Here is a 19,794-nt window from a genome sequence, read left to right on the forward strand (position 1 = left end):
GAGGAACAAAATTTTTGCCCTTGCCAATCTTGGTGTTGAAAAGTTCCACCAGCCCCGGATCCACGTTGAAAGAAGCTTGTAGCACCGAGGGATCCATTGCTTTCCAAACTGATGTTTCCCCAGCTAGCTCAGCAAAATATGGCCGGTAACAAACATACATAAATGATAGTAGTAAATAGTAAATAATAAGAATCTCCAACAATTACTCCCAGTAGTAAATAGTAAATAATAAGAATCTCCAACAATTACTCCTTTTTTTTTTAAATGAAAATAAGGATTGTGATTTTTTGCAGAAAAATTTTTATACTTCCTGTGAATACATTTCTTAATCACCTTTTTATCTCACATGTATCAAAATTGCTACAATACATTTTTCTTAAAAAAAAACTAAAAATAAGAATCCAAACGGAATTATTATCCTATCTTTTCTATTTCTGTGTTATAAATAATTATCTCCACTCCTTATAAATACTTTACAACTAGCATTCTTACCCGTGCTATGCACAGATTTATATTTCAATTAAAAAGAATAATATATACTTATATATTATAGTATAGGATAAAATATATGAAAAAGGCAAAATAATTCAAAAAAGTGTATACTTAACATGTTAAAAAAAGTTTATTTCGTAAGTACAAAATGGACTTTCTTAATTTTAATATCTTAAATAAGTTAAAACCAAAATTTTTTACCTATTGTCTGTCAATATATGATAACAATTTGAGTAAACTAATTTAATTTATAATGATTTACATGATAGAGCAATTGTAAACCTATTTATCAATATATCATGTTATACCCATATATCAAAATTTTTAATATTTAAAACATAAATTTTAACTAATTCATTTTCCTCAATTTTAGAATTTTTTTCTCCCATTTTATAATCCTAAAATTGTTGAGTGCTTATAAAATACTGTTCTTCATAAACTTTAATATAGATTTTAAAAAAATCTTTGTAAGATGTGTTTTTAAAGTTTTCAAAATTATTAAATACTATCACATTTTCCATCCTCTCTTATTTGCTAATTGGCTATCGATTGCTTTTTATAACTTTCAAATCTCTTACCACATTATCATCTTTTCTGTCATGTCTCTATAGTCCCCTTCTTTCTTCTCTTCTCTCTTCATCCAACCTCGTTGTAGTTCATCTTCTTTTTTCGTCATTCTTTAACTCCTTACTATATCTTTTTTTCCCCCATAGTTAGTCTCTAGCTTCCTATCCTTGATATCCAATATTTCTCTATTATTTATTCAAAGTATAACTTAACATATGTTTATGTTACACTACTATAAAGTAAATTTCACTGGTAAAAACACCACATTTAGTTATTTTTCATATTAAATTTGAATTGAATAATTTCAAATTTTCAAAGAAGAAATATTGTCATTGAATCTACATTCAACCTCCAAATTGAAGAGTTAAAATTTGAAAAAAAAAATTCCATAACTTGCAATTTGGTTTTACGATTTTAAAATATACTTATATTTGTACTTTCAAAATAACTTTGAAAAGATAAAATTTGAAGCAAAAGAAAAAAAGAAAATCATAACCTTCAATTTGATTTAATATTTTTACAATATATTAACTTTACCTCTCACAATATGAAAAGCATATAAAACTTAAGATTGATCACAATAGTTGCAAGTATTGACATTTAAAAATGCAAATGAAAAACTGATAATATCTTATAAAACCTTAACTACTACAAAAAAATATATAAAAATGACTTAACAATTGCATAGTTACATATGAAGAAAACAATAAAAATACATAAAATAATTAATCATACCCAAGATGATTCTTAGCATTTGGGTTTTGCACTGTTATTGATATTTAATTAAGGTCAAATTTGGATCAAATATATACAAATTTAATAGATACATAGTTTAGGGTCAAAAGTTCTATATGGTTTCTTTAAATTGCATTGTTATTTTTTTTTATTTTTGGTATAATTGGTGTTGTTTTTATTATTGTTTTTTATCAAAAATAGAGATTTCAAATAAAAATTTTCATGTTGAAATGCTAGTAGTACTTTGCTTTTTATTTAGTAATTTCATAATTTAGGGTTCACGAGTGATACCATTCTTGATTTTTTTCGATCCATGACCAATGAATATTATTTTCTTTTTTGTTTTCTATATAATTTGTCTTTTTAGTTAGGATTACTAAGTTGAAGGATAAAATCTTGTTATTTACTTTTTTACTTTGAGTAAGTTTAGTGATGTTTCCTTCTTATTTACCTCACATTAATAGATTTCAAATCAAATTCCTATATAAGTGGATCCACTTCTTACTTTTTAAATTCAAAAGACATAAAAGGATATATAACAATTAAAAAAAATTAAAATTCTATATAAAAAAAAAAAGAATAAGGAGTTAGAAGCATTCAGATTTAATCATCCTAAAAACCCCTCCTACAATACATATAAGATTATTTTAAGTCTTTGTCCAAAACTTTACGAGCAACTGTCACCTAAATATGAAAGTAATAAGCTAACCATTAGTGCTCGCCTTGTTTTGAGCACGAAAGAAGTTCAAATCTTCCTTCCATTTTCCTTTTAATCTTCATTTGCTCCTCGTACCTCAAATTGCAAAATATCAGAAACCTTCTGAAATTATCCCTAACTTTAATTTTTTCACCGACAAACTTAACATCTAAGCTAATTCACGAGAGAATCCCAAAAGGCACTAACTCCGATTGTTACCCCTAACTTTAATCGCTTCTCTCATTACTGATCAAGCATCTTTACACACTTCCTCCTGCAGTTCACTCTCATTAGTGAAGGATGAGCCCCCGCTACCCGACAACCATAACCCCGACCCAAACCCGAATAGGCTGGGTAGGCATAGGCGTGATGGGCTCCGCCATGGCCTCCCGCCTCCTCTCTGCGGGCTACTCCGTCACCGTCTATGCCCGAACCCCGTCAAAGGCCGCCCCTCTCCAATCCAAAGGGGCCCATCTGGCTCCCTCCGTCGCCGACCTCGCCCGTGCAAGTGATGTCGTCTTCACGATGCTGGGACACCCATCAGATGTTCGACAAATTGTGCTAGAGAACCTTGTTCCTTCTCTCAATCCCAATAGCGTTATTATTGATCACACTAGCAGCCACCCCACCCTGGCTAAGCAGATTTATGATTCTGCCCTTGAAAGACACTGCCACTCCGTTGACGCCCCAGTTTCCGGAGGCGACATCGGAGCGAGAGATGGCAAATTGGCGATATTAGCCGGGGGAGACGAGGATGTTGTGAAGTGGTTAAAACCACTGTTTGATGAAATGGGGAGGGTGACTTATGTTGGCGGCCCTGGGAAGGGACAGCATTGTAAAATAGCGAATCAGATAACCGCTGGGGCGAATTTACTTGGGCTGAGTGAAGGGCTGGTTTTCGCGGAGAAAGCCGGTTTGGACAAATTGAAGTTTGTGGAGGCTGTGAGAGGCGGTGCAGCTGGATCAATGGTGATGGAGTTGTTCGGGGACAGGATGATCAACAAGGACTTCAAGCCTGGTGGGTTCGCGGAATATATGGTGAAGGACTTGGGAATGGGAGTGGATGTTGGCGAAGAGGAAGGGGATGAAGTGGTGGTATTGCCTGGCGCTGCATTGACTAAACAATTGTTTGCTTCTATGGTGGCTAATGGGGGTGGGAAGCTGGGCACCCAGGGGCTAATATCTGTCATTGAGAAGATCAATGGCAGTTAAGATAACAAAGTGAAATCATAGCCTCAAGCAAATATCAAGTTGAGGTTCTGTTTTCCTGGATAGCACACTAGCTAAGCTTGAAATCAGCTTTTAAGTTCCTGTCTTCGATCATATATGATCAAGTACTTGCTTTTGCATCGATCATATATGATCAAGTACTTGCTTTTGCATTTGTAATTTAGTTGCATTCTTTATATTATACGTGATGCAGAATTCCTGGTAAAAAGAATTGGTGGATCTTAATTAGACGAATAAGGCCGACCTAGTATTGGTAAAAAACCAAGGCTGTGACTTTTACTTGGTGTGTGTGTGTGTGTGTGTTTGGTTAAAGGATGTACCAATAGGACTAGAAAATCACAAGATATGTCTTGAGAGATACAAGGTCTAAGGATGAAATATCAAAAAAATTTTCGTGCAACTGTTAATTTCTTTGCTTGTTCTCGATAACTTGTAGCACTACCGGTTAAAAGCGCAAAAGAAAAAAAAAAAAACCCATGGAATTACACTCCTCGATCATTTTGTAGTAGAATTGAGGAAAAATGGAGTACTTCAACCCACAATTGAGGAACAAAGAGATTGACTTTGATTAAGTTAGTTGAAGAAGGGTTGAACGTCAAATGTGTACATCCAATTACCAAAAAAAAAAAAAGAACCACCTCTTCAATTTGTTTTATATTTATATATATAACAAAAATTGGGACCCTGACGAGCATAAACCCGTTAAATAAAAACCCTTACACTACTTAAAATTTAACATAATAGAACGACCATCTTTACTCTTCAAACTTCAATACCTTTCTTTTCGACTCCAATTTTTGTTGAATTTGATTAATTTGCTGTTTGAAGATGAAATTGATCAAAAAATTAATAGTTTAAATACTAAAAGGTTTAAGAATGAAAAAATTAGGAATAAAAATTGGCATTTTCCCCCATTTGTTACTTTGGAAGCCCTTTTACTTCACTCCTCGAGCTGCTCTTTGTTTCATCATTTGAGATCCGACTGTTTTTGCCCTATTTCTTTTTTTTTTTTCCCTTGTTGGGTAAAATTAATTTTTTTAGACGTGAACAAGTAGGTAAAAATATGATTAAAAGTACGTATGTCAAAAAACTTGACAATTAGATTTCGGAGAGAATAATTAAAGCAGATTACAACAAATCAACTTAAATGGCCTCCCAAAGTTCATTAGTCTTTAGATACTTGTATATCTTTTTGTAGCCTTTGAGGTAGAAATCCTCAAAGGCTAGGAGTCCTAGCCACCGGCCCTCTGGCCTGGTGATCACTGCCAAACATTTAAGTCTTGGTAGTGTTGGGAGGTCAAGGATTCAACTCTTGCTTCCCACCAAATTGTCACTATAGGTGGCTGCTTTCAGTGACTTTCTTCGATGGAGTTTCTACTCTCATCGGCTCCCCCTCCTTAATTAAAATAGATTAAATTATAAAAATATTATCGTTGCGATTAAAAAAAAAAGGTAGGAGTCCTCAAGTCCCAATTCTCAACTCATTCCTTTGGAGGAACAAAATTTTTGCCCTTGCCAATCTTGGTGTTGAAAAGTTCCACCAGCCCCGGATCCACGTTGAAAGAAGCTTGTAGCACCGAGGGATCCATTGCTTTCCAAACTGATGTTTCCCCAGCTAGCTCGGCAAAATATGGCCTGTAACAAACATACATAAATGATAGTAGTAAATAGTAAATAATAAGAATCTCCAACAATTACTCTTTTTTTTTTAATGAAAATAAGAATTGTGATTTTAAGTAGAAAAATTTTTACGCTTTCCATGAATATATTTCTTAATCGTTTTTTTTTATTTCACATGTATTAAGTTGCTACAGTATATTTTTTTTATAAAAAAATTAAAAATAAGAATCCAAACGGAATTATTATCCTATCTTTTTATTTCTGCGTTATATATAATTATCTCCACCCCTTATAAATACCTCACAATTATTTCAAGTCTTTGTCCATAACTTTACGGGCAATTATCACCTAACCAGTGTTCATTTGAGAAAGATGCACGTTCAAAAGTCGGTAAGATGTGAAAAATCTTTTAGAAATTGTATCAATCAGCAAGAAGAAGAAAACTGTAAATCTTCAAGATAAAAAAAAAAAAAAAAACTTACTCTAACGATGTGACGACACAGAAATACTCCAATCCTTCCTCATCCGCAATCTTGGCAACAGGGAGGAACTTAGGCACGACGCATAACTGCCCGCTCTGCACTTTGGCTACCAATGCATTCTTACCATCCAATCCCGCGATTTCAACAACGCCGCTGCCTTTGGTGATAAAAATCAATTGGAAGGATGCATCGGCGGCATACATCGGGGTTGACATGGAGAACGGATCCAATCTCGCAAAATTAGCACTTAGTCCCACTTTCTTCAGAAAAGGAAAATTTTCAGCAGTAGCAATGGTAAGTGATCCGCCCTGATTCACGTGGATGCTGGGCTTTGCGCTTTCAAAGTTGTATAACATATTGATGTTAGCATCTTTGCATGGATCTGGCAACGTTTGATTCTTTGCAAGTTTGACAATCAAAGAACCAGTTTGACTTTTAAGGAGCTGGTCTGATTCATCTTGGGTGAGATCGAAAGCTCTAGTGATAAAGTCAGTCGAGAAACCCCCAAGAACACCCCGGACTCCTGCCAAGAAGAAATAGTCAAACTGGGCAGGAGTATAAGATTGAGCAGTTACACCCAAGAATACTATTTCCACGTCAGAGTTGTCTTCCCCGGCATTATACCACCACGAGACTGAACCCAAAGGCACCGGGATTGCATCTCCCTTCTTAGCAGCTAAAACAACTTCTTTTGGGCTGTTTGGTAGTACGATTCCAACCCTACCGCTACCTGCAGTTAATACATACATAGTGCATAAAAAATAATAATATATATAGGCCCTAATCCAAGGATGGCCAGAATGAAATGAAAAAAGAGCTATATTTAGTTCATGCGCGCAGTTCTGCGTTTACCTTGAACAAAGTAACCGATCTTGTGGCAGTCAGCATAATGGGGTAGAGCGAAACCCCGAGGACGCAAGACAAGCTTACCAGCACCTAACTTAGCCTCACTCAGCAAGGGAAACAGGGAAGCTGACCAAGTGTAGTATCCACCGCCTTCTCCCTCGAAGATAGTTACATCAGTAAACTGGGGTGCTAAGTTAAACTGGGATGCCATGGCCGGTTGAAGACTTGTGGAGATGAAAAGAAGAAATGGAAATACTACTGTAACGGGAGAATGAAAAGGGGAAGTAGCAATACAAGACTTCAGCTAAAAACAGAATGAAGCAGATTATAAAGAGCTAGAGCAACTGGTCCGACGAAGGACGCAGTTGAGAACTTGAGATGTCATCCATTTACTTTATGGACGGCGGAGCACCGAAGGGCTCCAACTAGCAGCTATTAGAAGCGATTTGTCTCATTCACTGAGCCAAATTTAGCATCAAATGGTCCTTGATACATGTCTCCCCGTCAATCTTACTAACATTTTAGATTTCAAATTCTGATTGTATTGATTGATGCCCAATTTGTCTACGTAATTAAATCAATGTTGTTAAATTCAGATCGAACAGTGACTCGACTAAAATATTGGGTTATGAATCAACTGGTCGAATCGATCGGACTGTTCTAAAAAATTTGCTGACATCAGTGTGATGTCATAATTTTATATTTTTATAAGTTTCAAAAATATTGAAATTAAATTCTTGGTTACATTCAACATTTCAACCAACCATATAAAATGTTCAAAAAATGTTAGACTTGCAATCAAATATACAGCTAAAAATTATATATAAAAGTGTAAATTCATGGCTGAAATATGCCCGTTTTCCAAAACTACTTGAAAAACTAAATTAAGACAAATTAATCCAAGTTGAAATTACTAATGCTAAATTGATAAAATGATAGAGATGAAAACTCCTTAATTTGGAAATCATTTAGGAAAGCGAGTAATTTTGGTGTTTACACTAAGTGGGTGGTATTTTCTTATTCTTATTAATAAAAGAAAATTTTACAATTTAGGTAATTCAAATTATGTTTAGGGGAAAACAAGAAAGAAAAATTTGAAAATTGAGTCAACCAATCGAATCGAGTCACTGATTTAGCTGATTTTGAAAGGTTTTGACTAATTTTTGATCAAAATGATTTTAAGCTATAAACCAGCTCCAAAATCAGGTCAATTCCCTATCGGACCGATCGGTCCAGTTCGAGTCTAACAACAGTTAATCAAATCATATACGCTGTTTCATACTTTCATTTACCTAATAAAATTTCCTAACTAGGTGCATGCAAGTTTATGTGGCATTTCTTTCTGTATCCTAGTGGTATCTTTCAACCGGTAAGGGGAAAATTAATTTGTGCCTCGTTTATTCATATATTTGACAAACTGTATTTGAATGAATCTGGCAGTTGTAATATTTTATTTTATTTTTTTTTAGAAAAATGTTATTTGCACTCTCATTTTTATTAATCGCACTCTCGCTATCATTTTTATCATATAATTTTCATTTATTAGACTGTATGACAAAACAAACAGTACAAGTGCAATTAACAATAAAAAAAATAAAGTATAAATAATATTTTTTTCTTTTTTTATTACGACCAATCCACTTAAGAGAATAAAAATATGTCCAACCAAATCTCACAAAGAGTCAAAATACTACTATATTTTTTGCTACAACGTGTTAGATAATTTAGACTATAGCAATTTGGTATATGTGATTCGATATTCAGATGAATAATACTGCAATCCTTGCCGACGCAGTTTCGAATTTGTTCCAAAATCTATTTTCTTCTTTTTCATGAGCATCAAATACACTCTAATCATGGGCACAAAAATTCCACATGGTTTGCCTAACATGAACCATAATAACAGTAGTATCATTTCACATTCAAGGAGGCAACGTGATTCTCCAAAACGTGCAAAGGGCTGTTTACATATTGCTTGATCCAGCCGCCTGCAGTGTTCATTAATAACGTAAACAACAGTAGCCGCATCTGAAGATCGAGATTTGACTGAAAAACACATTAAGTGCTGTCGATCATTCTTCAATATAACCTGTCCTGGATTAATATTCCCCTAAAGAACTAATTCCAATTGAACAACAATATCAACACTAATCAATAAAGATGAAACAATGGAAAGGAATCAAGGTGCATGATTAAGCTAAATTAACAAGGGAATGTAACGAGAAAATAAGAGTAAAGAGAGCACTTATTAAATGGGTTATCCTTTGAGAGTAGAATGTTTTTGCTTTTTTTTTTAAATAAAAAATGAAAATAACAAAAAATATATATATAAAGAAGAAAGATTTTGCAGAACCACTAATTTGGTTCGACCGAGAGAGAACGAAAATGTGTATCAGCCAATCTTGTAAGGATAGAAAGACGTTTCTCTCCTCAGTGACATCACTGAAAACTGAGAAGGAATTCATATTGTCTAATGAATGACCTAAAAATAAAATTGGCGAAATTTAGGGTGCGTTTGGAGTTGCGGTAGTTTATTAAAAAGTACTTTTTTAGCAGAGTTTTTAATAAAAGTACTTATCAACTATTTAAATAATTTTAAATATATTGTTTGGAGATATAGTTCAATGAGTACTTATTATATTGGGTAATATGCAATTTAAAAATTTTTAAAAGTGCTTATCTCTTTATTTGGTTCATAATATAGGATAAGATGATTAAATTTGATATTTTATTTTTTAAATCACAAAATCTACTCTAAAAGCACCAAATTTTAGCTTTTGCTAAAAGTGCTTTTAACGCCAAAAGATCTACTCCTAATTTAAAGGGATGATATTTACCACACACTTTAAAAGTAATTATACTTTTAGCACCTAAACTACTTTATCACCAAAAGCACTGCAACCCCAAACGGGGCCTTAGCAATTTAGACCTTGTTTGATAACCTAATTCAACATTTAAACTTAATGGGTTTATAGCTTAATATGTTCAAAGGCGTTCAATAACAAAAAATAAGACATCTAAATTAATTGAGTGGTACTGAATTTTTTAGACAAAATTTGCTCCAAAAAATAAATAATAAGTGAAAAGACGTGTTTAATAACCAAAAATAAGACATCTGAATTAATTAAGTGGTATTGAACTTTTTAGACAAAATTTGCTCCCAAAAATAAGTGATAAGTTGTTCACTTATCACTTAATGTGATATATATTCAAATGTATCGAATTTAATATTTAACAATGTCAAATATCCTTAATGAAATTTGAACAGTTCCATTTGAAGCAGGGGTGGATCTACTGTGGGGGCACGGGCCCCCACTGCTCCCCTTAAATTTCTATGAATTTCTATAATACTCATAGAAATTGGATATAATTTTAAGTGTGTCCTCTGGAGTTTTGTGTATTTTGATTGATTTATATGTTTTTAAAGTTGGTTTTGATTTTGTCTATTGTTACAACTACCGTATAATGAGCTTTTTCAGTTATAAATATAGTGAAGAATTGATTACGAAATAAAATGAAAGACACTTGGATGAATGATTGTTTAGTTACTTACATTGAGAAAAATATATTTCGTGAAGTACAAAATGAGAAGGTTGTAAATCATTATCAAAATATGAACACTCGTCGCAACCAATTGCAAATGGTTTAATTTGCTTTTTGAAATAGAATTATTATTATATTAATAATTTTGAGTTTGTTTTTTTTTGTTTTTCATGGAATATATGCATAATTTGTATTTGTTGGTGAATATTTTTCTTTTTTGCTTAAAAAACTAGAAAAATAGTAGGTAAAAAATTTTAGAATTACTTTTGCACCCACTGAAAATTTTTTCTGGCTCCGCCGCTGCATAAAAAGCTTACAGACAAACATATTTTAACTATTTACAAATGTGGGCTCCAATTAATTTTGAAATCGGAGCTATTCTCATTAAAAGTGAGTCGCAACAACTCTCGTCTACTCAGTAGTTTCTCCATTGGTGGTGTGAACCTCTTCCATCTAACCACCAACTTCAAACTTGTCTTTTCCCGGAGATGATCATGGTCTAATCCCTACAAAATACTACTACTACTAAACAAAAACTTTTTTCTGTTTAAGCTTTTTGGAAAGTTGTCGTATGACTTAAACTTTCATTGGATCAACCACGCATGCACCAATCAAAAGCCCAGTACTCGTTAGTAGTGCTGATTTTACTTCTCCACGACTCTTGTCAATTGGGTCACGTGTTTTGTACGGAGTTCTGCTTTATTGGCTGAGGACCACGTACGTTGTTGATGAGATAAGGCATGATAATTAGTTTGATAATTAGCAAATGTCGACTAGCCACCCTCCTTCAAAGCCTCAAATTCCATTTCTGTCTTGGAATATTATGTACTATTCGTTCACATTTGGACTCGAGAAATCAATCAACATCTGAGAGCAGGTTTATATTTTATTGGGTATCTGTCTCTTGTAGCTTTGTATTTTACCACAATATCCTCTTATAATTCGATAATATCTCTTCTAGTTTTACCCCCACCATCTTTCACATTAAGTGGAAAATGGAAGGCAGTCACATTAAGTAACAACGGAATTAATTTCAGTTCTGTCCTCGATTAAATATTAAACATAACAAGGTCTTTTTAATTATTTTTTTGACTACTCTAAACTCCCGTACTGTGCCATAGTAGGCTGTATTTTTGGAAGAAATTATAATCAAGGGAAGAATTTAATAAGAGTAAGAAATTTATGTAATTGTTCATATAATTTAGGGCACATCAAAATATAGTTAAAAAAAATAAAATTTTGTAGCAATAGTTCAAAGTATGGTAAAAACATCTCCATTATTTATAATTAAACTACCACTTTTGATGGAAGTCGAATCCTGAAAAGAAAAAATAAAAATGTATATCATAGACTAAGGGTCTAATTAAATGTAATTGAATATTTAATTTGATAAGTAAATGAAATACCTACCAACATTTTGTATTCGATTTGATAATCTTCTACGAAGGTACGAACATTCTTTACACCAATCGATTTTAAGTACGAAACACCAATATTGGGGGATTAATTAATTCTGTTGAATTTTGTGGAGTTCGTACTACAAATGAGAGGGCATTTGTTTTTGCATGAATTAATGTGTTGGTCAAACAATGTACCTCCATTTTCCTATAACTAAAAGCATATGGAATTCAAAAATATCATTTTTTTAGAATGTTTGTAAATAATATTGTATAAAAATATATACATATAATTAATTTATACCTGTCTTGAAGATCGAGGTACAGGAAAATATTTAACCTTATAAGGGGTATGTTTCATGATGAAATTAAGTTGAGGGCTAAGATGGATACCGTAAGAAAGCTGAAAGAGATGATAGATTCTTGTTTTTGTTTATGAAATGGACGAATGAACATACGGGGCAAGCATCAATGAGAAGAGATGATAGATGTCGATGAACTATTATGAGAAATGAATAGATGGGATAAGCAACAAAAAGAGATGATAAATAACAATGAAATATTGGGGTTTTTGTCCTTTTCTTTTTTTTTTTTTTTTTTTGTTGAAACAATGAACTGTTGTGGTTGAAGGATGCTATGTTTTTATCTCTTATTATGATTTTACAAAAGTCTTAATTAGAGTGAAATTCATATTTGATGCAAGCCAGTAGGAAATGTGATGAATTCAAAGGCGAAAACATCTCTTATTATGGTCTTGATGAGTCTTAATTGGAGTGAAATTTGTATCTGATGCATGCCAATGAGAAACGTGTTGAGGTTAAAGATAGAAATGTGGTAGTGATTTAAGAGACATGCACACTAACGACTTAAAATGGTGTTGAACATGCATATATTAATGAGTTATTTCAGTTGTAAAGGATAATGTTTACACGATGAAATGTTTTTGAAAAGTAACTAAATATTAGTAGTATATTCGGTAGGAGTTGAGAGGAATGTATTTTATGGACTAAAATAGAGAGGAAAAGTTAATGCAAACCATTTGTATCACTTTTTATAATTTCTGTTTTACCCTCCAAATAGAGGGTAAAAATGTAAAACGCTATCATCTTCTTTCTAAAATAAACACACATAAATATATACATGGATCTTTTTTTTTCCCTAATTAAACGTCCAATAAGGTAATAATTGCCAACAACTTTCTATAAAAAAAAAAGGAGGGAAAAGTGCAATTCTTCCATTCATATTTACAAAAAAAAAAAGAAGCATCCAACAACTAGTGAATAGTAGCATATTGCATGTAAATTAAATATACTAGTGTTAATGGCATACTCAATGTGTGTGCCATTAAAAAATAATTAAAACGAAGTAAATTTATACAGATGCTGTCCTTTGTGTAAATCGAATTGCTGTAAAATTTTTATTAAAGAAATTTGGTTTATATGAATACAAAAAAGAATGCATATTGCAAGACATTTTTACTTTTTGGAAAAAAACTTTTTGGGGGTGTTTTTGAAAAATTTTGCTGTAACAGAGTTTTTAGATTATATTTTGAGATATTTTCAGAAAATATTTGGAATATTTAAGAGTAGAAGAGTTTTTAGAATATATTTTGAGATATTTTTTTACAAAATTTTGAAAATGTAAACTAATTTTTAGATTACCTTTTAAAGTATTTTTAAAAATTTTTTATTTATTTAAAAAATTAGTTTTTAAAAAACATTCCCATCTAAACAGATTCGAATCGAAAATTTCACTTCTGTTATTCCAAACACGCGGGGAGAGCCGGAGAGAGTTCTATTTTACTTCATTTATTCTTCAAAAATTTGGGCGGGAAACCAATTTTCCACTTCTTCTCTTCACGGGAACTGGAGATTGGAGTCACTGCGAAGAAAGAGAAATGTCGAAGTTCCAATACCCAACCCTCTCCCGGAGCGACGTCGTCGCCGTGCTTTCCGAGTATGAAATCGCCAAAATTTCTGACGCCGACCTCCGTCGCCCCAATTTCAACTTCCTCACCAGCCTTTACTCTGCTGTCCTCCTCTACATCGACATTCTCCCGTGAATGTCCTAACTGACTTATTTCTCCTCCTTTAAATTTCTTCCACATTATGTTTTTTTTTCGAAACCCTAATCCTTTTCTTTTTTTTTTCTTCAATAAACCTACAGGGAAGAACCTGATCAGTTCGATTTTGAGACTCTGGAGCGGATCGACAACCCGGACCATCACCGGGATTCATTTCGAGTGTTGAATTTGTTGGATAAGATCAGAGAACTTTTGGCTTCTATTGATTGCCCTTTAAATTTCACTCTCTGCGATTTGCTTAAGCCTGACCCGGGTCGAACCGACTTCTTTCTCGGTGCCATGCTCAATTATATCGTTCACAGGTATCCCGCGAAATTAGTTCTACATTAAAATTCTCCGTTAGTGCGTTTCTTTTAATTGTTTCTGAGCCTTAAAATTTAGATTTTTCTTCAAATCTTCGAGGATTGGAATTTGGTTTTATTAGATGGTTAGAAGCTGCTTGCCTACCGTCCTCCCCGGAACGTTCATGCTATGATATACAATTTTGTAAATCTGGCAAATCTGCCACATAGTTTAATTATGAATGCTGCTTGTTCTTTTAGGTTGTCTATTTGGACTCCTATTTGATGCTTTTTTTGAGTGGTAAGAGGGACTTGTTCTGTTATTATGACGCTTAAAAGAGTGAGGTTAATGATATAAGCATCTATCTTTGATGTTGAGCCTAATTGTTTTTAGCTTGTGGGGATGGGGCAAGGATGGATTTTGGACCTAAGTGTTGCCGTTGAGGAGCATGGAGTGGAATTAGGATGGATTTGCACCCACCTGAAGCTCTTATCCACTAGGAGCATTCATTCAGATGCTCGTTTTTGTTGTCAAATATTACTTTGTTTTTGTTGTGTTTATTTTTTGTTGGTTTGGGATGTAGGAATGCAAAATTGGACTTATTGAGGCCTATTGTCGACGAGTTAACCCTTCTTGAAGAGCGAAAGCAAGAATTGGAGAGCAGAATGTCTCAGGTACAATCTGGAATGCAAATGTGCGGTCATGAACGTGATCTCATCTATGAAATTTACAGATTTATCTTCCTTTCAGTTGAATGAAGAGATATTCCAGTTCAACCAATTAAGAGAAAGTGAGATGCCACTTGTTCAAGAAATTGATGCTAAAGTTAAAGAGTTGCAGCAAACAATTCAAAGTCTGAACAATCACCAGGTGTCCTTGAAGGCTAATAGGATAAAAACGAAGGAGAAGGTTAAAGAAATGGAAGCGAAGGTAGTCTTCTTAAATTATTTGCATTAATCAAAGCAAATTTGTTCAATGGGGGTCAGAAGTTATATGTATCGAAATCTTGACTGCGAGTGCTATTCTGTGCAGAGCTTGTAATAGAAATAATCAGTTGTCTCTACTCAGAAAGCATTTCCTTGGACCATATTGAGTGAATCTTGTTCTATTACATGTTCAAAATCATGGTTTTTATTTGTTTTTAATTTATTCTTCTGATTTTTTCCTCCTAGAATGCAAATTATATGTAAAACCATCCCAGAAATGGAAATAGAATTAAAAACAAAAGGATATATTTGGTTAAACTTTAAATCGCCTTTTCGAATAACTAAGATGGTCTTTCCTTCTTAGTTGTCTAAGAAAGTGACTTAAGGGTCTTTCTTGAGCTTGAATTAATTTTTGATTTTTTCTTCTTCTTTACTGTATCTCAGGTTGAAAATGCTGATTTTGCCTTGGAGCAATGTAAGCTAGAAAATAAGAGTTTACTTGCTGAAATAGTTCAGTCACCAGACAAGCTTCAGGTACTAGCTGTATAATCTTTATGTGTACTATTGAACTCATTTTAGCATTATAATTTGTTCAGTTGCCCCTTGTCAGACGAGCATTGTGTATCATATAGGAAACATCTCTATTTGGGGGTGGGGGGGGGAGAGAGTATATCTTTAAGATTTACTTGGTTTGTCTTTCATATTGCTTCTTGTAAATTATTCACTGCTTTGACAGTTGGATTTTGTTCCTAAAGGATTTGGAACCTTTCTCATTGTTTTACAAGTTAGTAAGCCTGCGAGTTTCCCTCGAGTCTTTATTGGTTAGCTTGGCTTGCATATAACAACTGTATGTTTCCTTAATGTTTTCTTTTGATGTGTATAATATTCTTTCTTTTCGTAATCCAGAGAGGACTTGAGGAGAAAAAATCACTTAAAGTTGAAGCAAAGAATGCTGAAAGAGCAGCGATGCACTCCTTTCATGCCAAGGAAGCTGTTTCTGAGATTTATGCAAAGGTTGTTTTTGACACTGCTTCCTCACTGTCATATTACAAATACTTATATTCATATAGGCCAGTCTGATGTTCAATAATTGCTTATCAATGAAAATATGATCACATCTTGGTTAGTGCAAATTATACCTCACAGTAGTTATGATATCCACTGCAAAGTATAGGAATTTGGTCGACTGATTTCACTAGATGATCCTTTCTTCTTCCATAGATTGGAGCACCTATTACATGAGCTAAGTAAGAAGCATCTGTATGCCAGAAATCTTGTGCAACGTGCCATCGCATTCTTGTGCTAGCTTCCCATGGTTACATTAGCATATCAAGATGCTCAATTTGTAAAAAACACAGTGTTTCACGATTTTATCCCTCTTTTTTGTTTGTCTCGTGGTTGCACTACTCTGTTTTATTGTTTTCTTGTGAATTAGGATGACCTTTGTTGAAATACTTTCCCTTTTCTCTTTCTGCTTGAGGTTTACTCTTTTTACTTTAGCATATTGAGTTGGGGGAATTAGTGAACCAAGATATTGACCTTGAACTAGAAAACAGTAATAAATAATAAATAACTGCTCTGAATGATGAAAGGATCAGGTAAGTTGAAATTGAATGGGATCTGCAGTTCCAGCTATATGCTGGCAGTTTAAAGCTTTTATTTTTGGCATAAAACTTTTGAGCGTCTAATCTTAATAATCCCTGTGTTCATGTTGGGTCGGTCTGACAGCTACGAGGGGGCATATAGTGATTGTACTGCATTTGCTTTGACGTTGTCCCTTATGGCAGTTTGTGTACCTATAAAAAATAAAATAGAAAGTTACACGGGTAAGAAACTGAACTAGAATAGATCTGGGGGAAAAAATGAACAGTATGTAAGGAAATTAAGTGGTTATATGTACTTCAAATAGGATCATCATTTAGGTGATTAAAGTTGGCCAAGATGATTATCAGAGAAACAATCATATGACATGGGTAAATGGTATCTCTTTTTTCTTGTAACATCAGACTGATGCACTTTTTGCATCCAAAAAAAGAAATAATGCTGCTTGAAACTTCCAGTTGAAAGTGTTTGATAGGGTCTTTGCTTGTTTTTCATCATTTCAGGCTGGCATGAAGCTGTCCAAGCAGTTAGCTCGGATGAAAGTCCTGCAAGATCAGGTTGATTTATGATTGTTTCACCTTCTTTGCCTTGAGCAATCTATTAGGAAGTTTTGACTAAAATGTTTAAAATGGTTCAGTAGCCTTTGAGGTAGTGTAGTTGTACCCGGCATATCACAGTTTCTTCTAGAAGTTCTATCTTATCATGGTTTGATCTTTTTATATATCTATATCACCTGGCGGTCCTAGCCCCCAGCTGCTGGATGGTGCTCAGCTTCTCAACCATATGTGGGTTGAATTTGCAAGATATAGGTATCTCAAGAAATACTTAAATGGGACAGAAACTCATGGATTTTAAATAGTTGCTTTGTGCCACGTACCTTCTGGTACTTGCTATCTGCACTTTCTTTTTGGAACTTTAGCTTAGGAATCACTTTCCTTTTGGAACTTTGGCTTAGGAATGATGTGCCTCTTGTGAGATAGTGGGAGTTTTTGTAATTTGACTTATTCTTTTGTGCCAATCTTTGAAGTAGATATGAGGCGTGTTAGATTTATTAGGAAGCTTTTTTCTTGAACTGTCCTTGCATAAACCCTTATTATTCCCCAAAGGCAACAAAAAGCTGACTCCGGAAGTTATTGGTAGGTGAACTCGGCCAAATCAATTGAAAAGGATGTTAAACTTCTCAAAGTTAAACTGAGTGACCAAGGAGTATTGGATAAGTCGCTTGATGCTAAATTGGTTGACCTGCAAGCAAAAGGTTGCTTCAATTCTGTTTGCCATTAATTGGTTTCGTTCTACTTTACTTGAAACTCAGTATGATGAACATGTCTTCTGTTCAGTGGACCAACTGGATAAAGTAAAGTGGCAACTAGAGCAGGAAAGAGGTCAGACCTTTGAGCAGGCTACTAAAGAACTAAAGAATGTGAAGATGGAAGTGGAAGCAAACAGGAGTGCTCTACAAACTCGTCAAAAGCAGGTGGAAGCTGTTGTCATGGAGGTACTGTTTACAGTTTTAGTTCTACCGTTAACTCTTGCACGAGTGGTGGTTCTGGTTTTAAGCCTTCTCCTTCATTTATCAGGCAGATAGTATAGGTGTAAGTATTAACTCAGTCAAGGAGGCTGGAGCAGCCAAGATGCACGAAATGGGTCTAGTATCTGAAGCTATAATGAAACAGGTACAATTGTCTCAATGTCTTACAATTGATTGGAAAGGCTGGTGAGAAATTATCTAACATAAGCATATTTTGATAAGCTATTCTATATACTCTTCTATCATGGTTGAGAAAGACATGGGTATTGACATATTTAGAACTGGTTATGCATCATCCTCGGATTGTCATGTGTGTATTCTTTATTCAGGCAATGGATATTGCAAATTGCAATGCTTAGTCTGCATTTTAATCACAAGCTGAATAGGTTTTCGGTGCTTTAATAATGAAACTGGCTTTACTTCAAAATTATTTCTTCCTAATGTTTTCCAAGGTTGCAGATATTGCATGGACTACACACTGCACATTATTGATTGACTAGTAAATTTGTTATTTTGATAAGGGGAAGCATTTAATAGAATGGAAAGACAGGATCTTATCTGGCAGCTGTATGCTACTAATTGCTAGCGAATGGTGCCTTTTGACTCTTCTATGACTTCCTAAGACTAATACATTACCAATTTGCCTGCAGTTTTACGAGTATTCAGATTCTATAAGGGACTCGTTGCCAGGGATTGAAATTGAAGTGGACATGGTAAATATTCAGGCTGGGAACTGATGAAGTCTGGCGTATCTTGTGTAGCTGATCTTGCATTATCCGCGATCTACACAGCACAATGGATGCAGTGACTGGCATGCTTTGAAATTGTATAGTTTGTGCTGCTACTTGTAAAAAACAGTTGCATGTGTGTGCCGCTACTTTTGCTTCTTGGGAATGATATATATAGAATAATAGAAACGTTCTCTTCGGGTGGAATCTGTGAAGAGCACTTGTGCATTTTGAGATGCAACGCCAGTACAGACATAAGTTAACAATCATGTGGGGAAGGTTCTATGCCAAGAGTCTTTGTTGCACTACTGTCCACTGTAATGATTGTCATGTAACAAGTAGCAGGCGGCTGTTTATGGTTCAGGTAACTAATTAGGTGAGTTGGTTATCAGGTCAAGTATAAGGTACAGGTTTGGCTGTAGATCAGGGAGGGAGTTTAAACTTTAAGCCTCTATACTTGCCTTAAAATCCATAGGGGTGTAGTAGTGCATTCATTTGATTTAGAGGTAAGAACCATTCCCTTTAAACCCCTCAGTCCAGTTGGATGGATAAGCTTATGGTTCAGGTGAACGGTAGGTAGATGTGTATTGCAACGGAGATTTCTTCGCATGAAACTTCCCCTAATTTGGTCCTAGGCAAGTTTAACCTTTTGAATTGGAACTGAACCAAAACAATTTCACTTGTACGATTGTGAAATGCTCAACTATTAGGCGTTTTTTTTTTTTTTTTTTTTCAACCAGAAGAGGTGTTCCTCGACACATGTTTGACTCTTGTTAAATTAAATTACGTAGCGTAGGAACCTTGCTTGAGTTTTATGTTGTAGAACGTTCTCTCCCAAGTCCTCTTTATATCAGTACCTTTAAGGGCATCTGCAACGGAGTGTAATGATGCGTGTATTGTCTACCATAACACGAGTCTATTACACAGTCATCTATCCATTGTGGCCGTATAATAGGTGGGTCAGTGTCAAAATTCAGCAATGATAAAAATTTATACTACTAGTAAAGTTAAAGTTAGCAATGCTCATCTTTTTTTA

The 19,794-nt window shown here is 34.2% G+C and overlaps 3 protein-coding genes across 3 annotated transcripts; 2 read left to right on the forward strand and 1 right to left on the reverse strand.

The window, feature by feature from the left end:
* Positions 1–2,551: 2,551 nt before the first annotated feature.
* LOC113726739 (probable 3-hydroxyisobutyrate dehydrogenase-like 2, mitochondrial) lies at positions 2,552–3,916 on the forward strand. The gene has a single exon (XM_027250611.2). It carries the CDS (start codon positions 2,792–2,794, stop codon positions 3,701–3,703), a length of 912 nt encoding a protein of 303 aa, XP_027106412.2. The 5' UTR covers positions 2,552–2,791; the 3' UTR covers positions 3,704–3,916.
* An 849-nt stretch (positions 3,917–4,765) lies between these two features.
* Positions 4,766–7,026, reverse strand: LOC113726738 (glutelin type-A 2). Its single transcript, XM_027250609.2, has 3 exons — positions 6,676–7,026; positions 5,824–6,553; positions 4,766–5,356 (listed from the first exon to the last, which is right to left on the reverse strand). Exons 1-3 carry the CDS (start codon positions 6,878–6,880, stop codon positions 5,203–5,205), a joined length of 1,089 nt encoding a protein of 362 aa, XP_027106410.1. The 5' UTR covers positions 6,881–7,026; the 3' UTR covers positions 4,766–5,202.
* Positions 7,027–13,347: 6,321 nt separating this feature from the next.
* LOC113726741 (kinetochore protein NUF2 homolog) lies at positions 13,348–18,965 on the forward strand. Its single transcript, XM_027250613.2, has 11 exons — positions 13,348–13,667; positions 13,776–13,994; positions 14,558–14,648; positions 14,725–14,904; positions 15,345–15,434; positions 15,807–15,914; positions 17,006–17,059; positions 17,643–17,757; positions 17,840–17,997; positions 18,080–18,175; positions 18,681–18,965. The coding sequence occupies exons 1-11, from the start codon at positions 13,507–13,509 to the stop codon at positions 18,765–18,767; spliced, it is 1,359 nt and encodes a 452-aa protein (XP_027106414.2). The 5' UTR covers positions 13,348–13,506; the 3' UTR covers positions 18,768–18,965.
* The last annotated feature ends 829 nt before the right edge of the window (positions 18,966–19,794 follow it).

The sequence above is a fragment of the Coffea arabica genome, chromosome 2c (genome assembly GCF_036785885.1).
Source record: "Coffea arabica cultivar ET-39 chromosome 2c, Coffea Arabica ET-39 HiFi, whole genome shotgun sequence".
Classification (NCBI taxonomy): domain Eukaryota; kingdom Viridiplantae; phylum Streptophyta; class Magnoliopsida; order Gentianales; family Rubiaceae; genus Coffea; species Coffea arabica.

Coding starts and splice junctions, on each gene's coding strand:
- LOC113726741 (XM_027250613.2), top strand. CDS start 13,507: ATGTCGAAGTTCCAATACCCAACCCTCTCCCGGAGCGACGTCGTCGCC. Junction 14,905..15,344: donor TTAAAGAAATGGAAGCGAAG/GTAGTCTTCTTA, acceptor ACTGTATCTCAG/GTTGAAAATGCTGATTTTGC. Junction 15,435..15,806: donor AGTCACCAGACAAGCTTCAG/GTACTAGCTGTA, acceptor TTCGTAATCCAG/AGAGGACTTGAGGAGAAAAA.
- LOC113726739 (XM_027250611.2), top strand. CDS start 2,792: ATGAGCCCCCGCTACCCGACAACCATAACCCCGACCCAAACCCGAATA.
- LOC113726738 (XM_027250609.2), bottom strand. CDS start 6,880: ATGGCATCCCAGTTTAACTTAGCACCCCAGTTTACTGATGTAACTATC. Junction 6,554..6,675: donor GATCGGTTACTTTGTTCAAG/GTAAACGCAGAA, acceptor TATTAACTGCAG/GTAGCGGTAGGGTTGGAATC. Junction 5,357..5,823: donor TGTGTCGTCACATCGTTAGA/GTAAGTTTTTTT, acceptor TGTTTGTTACAG/GCCATATTTTGCCGAGCTAG.